The sequence below is a fragment of the Raphanus sativus genome, chromosome 4 (assembly GCF_000801105.2).
Source record: "Raphanus sativus cultivar WK10039 chromosome 4, ASM80110v3, whole genome shotgun sequence".
Taxonomy (NCBI): domain Eukaryota; kingdom Viridiplantae; phylum Streptophyta; class Magnoliopsida; order Brassicales; family Brassicaceae; genus Raphanus; species Raphanus sativus.
The window spans coordinates 12,430,434-12,437,458 of record NC_079514.1 but is presented as its reverse complement, the minus strand read 5'-3'; the positions used below and the strand labels follow the sequence as shown (position 1 = coordinate 12,437,458).

The following is a 7,025-nucleotide window of genomic DNA, read 5'->3' as shown; positions in this document are numbered from 1 at the left end:
TTAGTATATAAGAAGATCTATAGATCAAAACTTATCCTTAGTACAATACGTATTTTTGCTGTACTCTGTATACAAGTTATAACAATCCGTAAAAACATTAGGGGTTGGATCACAATAAGCTGATAGTCCCAACTATTTTTGAAATGAAATAAAAATGAAACAAGATACTCATATTGATGTCTATTCAAGTAAACTTAATAAAATAAAAGCTTAGGTTTAATTTGCTTATACAGTCTTCTTTTTCTTAAAGAGAGATGAAACCTTCGCTGACAAGCAAGCCAAAGAAGAGGACGAACAGACCGGCGCCGATAGATTTCCCAGGAGAAACAAACGTCTGAAAATAAGCACCCAGAGTCAACGCGCCTCCAACGAGTCCGATCACCAGAGATTGCATGTTTCTTTTGCTCACGCTTCTTTGCCTCGGCTGCACCTCCTGACCTTCATGTTCTCCAACTTTTTGTTCTCGCTTCTCCTCTTCTTTCTCTGTCTTTCTTCTCTGTCTCACCATTTTTAGGATTCTCTGATGAGATGTTGAGAATCTGATTTTGATTTTATGATGCGGGTTTGATTGTGTGTTGTGATTTGTAATTATAACTTTAAAATGTGGTCTTTTGGGGATTGCTTTGAGGCCTTTTGATCAACATAAAAGTCAACTCTTTAATAGAAGAGATTCTTTGATTAATTACCATTGTTACAAAACAGCTACTGGCTGGTGATAGCTGAACGTTCACCTATAATATAGTAATAGTATAGTGTATAAAAGTACAATTTTATATGGACACCGAACAATTAAAGTGATTGTCGGCCTGTCTGATTTTAACCCTTGTTACAACCGTTAAATTTTTTTAGTGTCTTGTTTTCATATGTGTATTTTTTTTTTTGAATGAATGTTAAATTTATTCATAAAAAAAACCTTTATTACATCAAAGTGTAGCTTTCATATGGACAAAACGAGACATATAATAAAAAAAACTAAACTTTTTTCAACTACTTCATATGCGGGTGCTAAACCAAAATTGTAATCCTTCTTCCCAACCCTTCACTCCTCTTGCTTTCAAAATACTCAGCTTGTTTCTTATACCTTTATCCACTATTCGCATTACTGCAGTAATAGGAAGTGGCTTCTCTTCATGCTTGATTCTATTCCTTTCCCTTCTGATAGCATAAATTGTTGCATGCATTGCGTAGCGTAGGCAGAACCTTCTCTTCTTTTCCATTCTCACATCCGAGACCATAGTTAGAATTTCCGACTAGACATTAGTGAATTCCTCCAAAAGAACGCCTTTAGTAAGATGCTCCCAAATCTTTAGAGAATAATCACACTCAAAGAATAAGTGACTTCTAGTATAACGCCCCGACCGCCCACGGCTAATGGGCCACCCACGCCCGCTCTCTCGGCCCGTGGGCCCCATCCCATCCGACGGTCGGTCGTTAATTTTCCAAGGCTCGAAATCATTATTTACTGACCCTGCAATCACCACCCGACCTTTCCCCGTGCTTTGGCCTCACTCACACGCTATCGCGAATCACTTCCCGATAGGTCACCCATCCTTCCACTACTCCAGCTCAAGCACGCTTAACTCTGGAGTTCTTTCAGGATGTGTTCCGGAAAAGGTAAGTCAACTTTGGTGACATAGGTAGCCAAATCAATTCTCTTAAGCCTTTTCACATATCACAACTCGGGATGTTACATCTAGTCTCCGGCATTCTTTTACATAGAACACAGGTAACATCAGCTCCTGGATCCCATATAGAAATTCTATCCATGGTTGACAACCTGTATCTCCTATGTGGATTTTACTTTCGTACAAAAGATAGTTTCAAATTTCAACTCATAGTGGTATTCAAAAACAGTATATGAACTATTGTCTTGGTGAGTCATGGAACTTTTTCCTATTTGCAAATCAAAAGAAAGTGGCTCTCTTTCTAAATTTTCCTTAGTGAATTATGACTTGTGATTTGTTGTATTAGTATTACATGGGTTTGCATATCTCAAAAAGTCAAGGCCCATTAAGTATGGATCATCTGTGGTGAATCCATATTTGACCCTAATGAGTAGTTGCGATATCTCCACATGTACCCAACTCCATTTTATAATTTTGTGAGTAAACATTCAAATAAAAATTAATCTGACATTTGAAAATATCAATAATTCAACAACACTAATGGATAAAGGTTGAAACCTTTGTACCAGTTAAGCCAAATCTTGATTTAAATTTTTTTAAGTGTCCTCGTCAATTAAAAATATCCTTGCTGATTCAGTTAACCTAGACTGGTCACATAAGTGACAACTCAATGAAAGGCAAACAAAGCCAGGATCACAACAAAAACTATCCTTATTTGGTTAAGCATATTTTGAAAGTATTTTCTTGTGTATTTTATATTTATTAGATATTATATATTTATTGCCTATAGTACGAGTTTAAGCATGGCTAGTTACAATTCTGCATAATTAAATCAAATCATAATCATTAATCCAATGATCAACTGGACAAAATAGACCAATATGTTGATCCACCGTTGGTAGTTGGTACAAATAACTCTTAAATCAAATCATAATCGTTAATCCAATGATCAACCGGACAAAATAGACCAATATGTTGATCCACCGTTGGTAGTTGGTACAAATAACTCAAAGATCAAGATTATATAAAGAGAATAAACATGATCCGTACATATGAATACGATACTTGAGCTTCAAACGTTGTAGATTATATATCATTAGTTTCTTTTGTATCTCTTGAATATTATTGAGCCGTTATAAAAATAAAACATTAAGCTGATCATCAGTTCATTACTTTAACATATCCACAAAGTGGGTTGCCTAACACAATAGGACCATGTCTTTAGATGACATAGTAATCCATTAGCAGATAGACACGCGTATTGCTCCGAATCGTTTACTGATGTTTCGCGCAAGGAAGCTGGTCAAAACCCACTTTAAGTAGTTAATTAGAATAATTAAGAACAAAGCTTAGTGCTTGCACTTTGAAGACCGTTGACATCTAACCACGTGTCTTCTCTGGCTTTCATCTTCTAGCTATGACGTTGACCGTTTACAGTAAATACCAAATCTGCATTCGTTAAGAAGATGATTACTACGTTTGAAACTCTTGCCGTCTATAGAGACAAAACCTCCACGTGGTTTTGAGGGATACTGCTCAGTGCTCAATACAATTGTTACCCCCCTTTATAATTATGAAAAGGAAATGAGTTTGCAGTATTTGCTTTGGCCTTTGAATCAAAATAACCAAAAGATACATGCACTAATGTATACACCACATCATAGACCGTTATTACAGCTAGTTAGTGCATGTAAGCATGTTATTTCTCTTCACCTTTCACATACAATAAAACTAGTTCCTCGATACCTCCATAGATATAATATGAACATACAATACGTTGAATGTCACGTTGACAAAAGGCTTCACTAAGGGCTTATGCATCTTTGGGTTCTATTGATTAAAATTATGTAGGAAACGAATTTATACTCCACATCATATATTCTAACTTTTATGTTCATTGAAATTATAAAGTCTAACATTAAATAAAATTTTGATATACTGGACTTGCTAAAATAGCCAGAAAAAGTTATGACAACCCTCACACGAACATAGATTATTAATTTATTAAACTTGTAACGTCTATAACTATTTTGTAAAAATTATATCCAAGTTAAATAATAAACTATTTTGCAAAATTATATTCAAGTTACATGTTCTCGTTGTTTGATAATTTAACTGCTTTATTGATATTATGATTATCTGGCACGTTAGTCAAATACATAGTTTTAGAGTTTGATTTCTGGACATATATATAAATATAAATTTCATTATATGGACCAATGATACAAGCCACGCCACAATGTGTTGCTCTAGTTAAAGCATTTTTCTGAAGTTGTGAGGCACGGTTACTGCTCGAAATCCTGATCTCTTGCCAGAAATAGAAACTAAAAACATGGCTAGCTTTCGTTATTCTAAATAGTAATTATTATTTTAAAGAATGGAAAAGCGTCATCAGTGATGTGATAAAATTGTTCTTATCGCATCGCATCAACAGAACGGTATGGGTAGCCACCGGTAAGGTGTTCCCGGTCAAATTGAAGCTTTGAGATGTTAAAGTTTCTCAAATATTTGTCAAAAAAAAAGTTTCTGAAATAGAGAGATTTAATTATTTATTAATACTTCAAAAATATCTTTTAAAATTAACATCTTAAGTTTCCTATCGCTCTACGCATCTTTCTCATTTATCTTACTGTCAAGAACTAAATATAGCATAAAATCCAAATCAGATTTAAAAGATTCTTTTAAGAGCTAAATATAGCATAAAACGAAAATAAAATTTAATAGATTTTATTGGAACTATGTTTATGGTTGGGTCGATCGGGTCTACTACATCGACTTGAATAATGATAAAAATATATTTATTAATGTATAACTGAGATATTATTGGTCTATATACAAACAATAATAATTCTCCCAACTCTGGATAATCATAATAAAATAATTATAGGAAAAAATATAATTTGATACCAAACACTGACCAATAATTGGTGGATAAAACTATATAACAATACTAATATTTTTTTTAATTGTTCTTCTTTTTTTTTTGGTCGAACAATTTATTGTTCTTTCTATGATTCAAACTTGTATAAGAGTTTGGCTGCTCAAACCAACTTCTCTTCTCTCCTACAAAAAAAAAAAACTTTCTTGTTTCTCTTTGACATAAACAAAAAACTCTTTCTGTATCTCCCCTCTCTTCATCTTCAACACCCATGGATTACGAGGCATCAAGAATTTGTGAGATCGTAGAAGATTCAGAGCAGATTGATTTGCTACCTGGATTCAGATTTCACCCAACAGATGAAGAACTCATAAGCCACTACCTGAGACCGAAGGTTCTAAACACCCTCTTCTCCGCTATAGCCATTGGTGAAGTCGATCTCAACAAGGTTGAGCCTTGGGACTTGCCATGTAAGTTAAAAAGTTATTTTCTTTAAACCTCTCTGTTTTTTTTTCTCTGTATTATATCTCTAACTCACTCTGTTTCTTTTTTTTTTTCTTTTGGTGGAAACAGGGAAGGCTAAGATTGGCGAAAAAGAGTGGTACTTCTTCTGCGTGAGAGATCGGAAATACCCAACCGGTTTAAGGACGAACCGGGCTACCAAGGCCGGTTATTGGAAAGCTACAGGGAAAGACAAAGAGATCTTCAAAGAAAAAGCTCTTGTTGGTATGAAGAAAACTTTGGTTTTCTACGAAGGAAGAGCTCCTAAGGGAGCAAAAACAAACTGGGTCATGCACGAGTATCGCTTAGAAGGCATATATTCAACCGACAATCTTCCTAAAACCGCTAAGGTAAAATATTATTTAAACATAACTTAAGTACTTGTGTCTGAAAGAGTTCTCTGCTTCTTTTTTTTTTTGAGTTTTGTGTTGTTTGTTGAATGCCAGAACGAGTGGGTTATTAGTAGGGTTTTTCAGAAAGGTGCAGACGGTAAGAAGATGCATCTCTACCAGGGGCTCGGTTCAGGGATTAACCAAGTCGAACGGGCTGGTTTACCTCCGCTGATGGACTCCTCTTTCGCTGGATCGTTGTCTAACGTGACCTGCTTCTCCGACCAAACAACCGTTGAGGACAAGAGCCACATCTCCGAGTTAAAAGATGAATGTAACCTTACCATGTTAGGTTCTTCATCGACTGACTTGATATCGAACATTGGTTCTCTGCTATACACTGATCCTCTGTTTATGCAAGATAATTCTTCAATAGTGAAGATGTTGCTTGACGATGAAGAAACCAAGTTTAAGAAGAGTATCCAGGAGTTCGGTACTGTTGAAAACGAATTAACTTGGCACGGTCAACATCTTTCTGGTTCAACCGGTGGTCCGGTTGAGGTCGATTGCTATTGGAATTTCTGAATTTGGGGCCTGGAACTGATCGGAAATTGGGGTGTATATATGGGTTAAAACAAACAATTAGGAGGTATTTTAGGGTTTATAAGTGTTATATGCGTTTGCTCTATATTCTAGACTAGGACTATAGGATACGCAAAGACATTGAAAGACTATTTGTAAAATTTTGTAAAAAAGGATCAACTTGTGAAAATCGATTATCTTGCCATTTGTAATCCATTGATAATTGTCATAATAATACTGTAACTTTAGGGTATGGAGTATTGATTCATCTTGTGGCAAGCCATTCAAAAAAAAAAATCATTTTCTTGGAGCGATTTAAAATTGGTATGAATCAAGTTCAGCCAATTGATTCATATTGAATGAGGATAAGTAAAAGCTTGGATCAGTTTAATATGAGTAGATATTCAGTACTAAAAAAACATTAGAATATACCTCAAATCTGAAAATTTAGTTACCAAAGATTAGTTTCTGTTTAGTTTGTCCTGATTCAGTTTTTATCTTTGTTTCAAACTTTTAGACAAACAAAAGATCATTCACTATCCAATTTGGTTTAAAAGTTCTTTTTTTTCTCGGTTTGGATTATATCAATTCAGATGATCAAAAATTAGACACTAAAACAAACCAATCATCGAAAAATAACATAAAAGTTAATTGTTATAAAATACATAGATTAGTTAGAAACCAAAATTTTGTTCAATGTTTCTCTCAGTGGCCGAAGTTTTCAGTGTCATTTCATGTGTGTTCTTAGGCCACCAACCAATAATATATCCTACTGTAAATACCTAAGTGTGAAATTTTTTCAACTGATTGTGGGTGTGATTGATAACTTACAGCTGCAGTAAGATATGTTTGACGCATCTTTCCTACTGTAAGTAATCGTTAGATCATTTGACCAAAACGGGACTAAGAGCACAGTGGTACCGAACGTTTAGAAACCTCGCCTAGTCGTCTAGTAAGATTGTGTAATGTTGCAGGGACATGTTTGTTGCCTTGAGCATTTTGGGGAGAAACTTGCACCACACGAAGCATCGGATTATCCCATTAGAGACGCTGATACTTAGATCGAGTCATTAGTAAAGAACATGGATATACGATATGTTCAAGTTCTTT

The 7,025-nt window shown here is 34.9% G+C and overlaps 2 protein-coding genes across 2 annotated transcripts; one reads left to right on the top strand and one right to left on the bottom strand.

The window, feature by feature from the left end:
• Window positions 1–667, bottom strand: LOC108852711 (uncharacterized). Its single transcript, XM_018626206.2, has one exon. The coding sequence runs from the start codon at window positions 506–508 to the stop codon at window positions 245–247; it is 264 nt and encodes an 87-aa protein (XP_018481708.1). The 5' UTR covers window positions 509–667; the 3' UTR covers window positions 1–244.
• A 3,982-nt stretch (window positions 668–4,649) lies between these two features.
• Window positions 4,650–6,194, top strand: LOC108853746 (NAC domain-containing protein 92). The gene is made up of 3 exons (XM_018627181.2): window positions 4,650–4,973; window positions 5,077–5,354; window positions 5,451–6,194. The coding sequence occupies exons 1-3, from the start codon at window positions 4,775–4,777 to the stop codon at window positions 5,916–5,918; spliced, it is 945 nt and encodes a 314-aa protein (XP_018482683.1). The 5' UTR covers window positions 4,650–4,774; the 3' UTR covers window positions 5,919–6,194.
• The last annotated feature ends 831 nt before the right edge of the window (window positions 6,195–7,025 follow it).

Excerpts from the sequence above, each read along its gene's own strand:
- LOC108852711 (XM_018626206.2), bottom strand. The coding sequence starts at position 508 with ATGGTGAGACAGAGAAGAAAGACAGAGAAAGAAGAGGAGAAGCGAGAA.
- LOC108853746 (XM_018627181.2), top strand. The coding sequence starts at position 4,775 with ATGGATTACGAGGCATCAAGAATTTGTGAGATCGTAGAAGATTCAGAG. Across the intron at positions 4,974-5,076 it reads TGAGCCTTGGGACTTGCCAT|GGAAGGCTAAGATTGGCGAA; the intron begins GTAAGTTAAAAA and ends TGGTGGAAACAG. Across the intron at positions 5,355-5,450 it reads ATCTTCCTAAAACCGCTAAG|AACGAGTGGGTTATTAGTAG; the intron begins GTAAAATATTAT and ends GTTGAATGCCAG.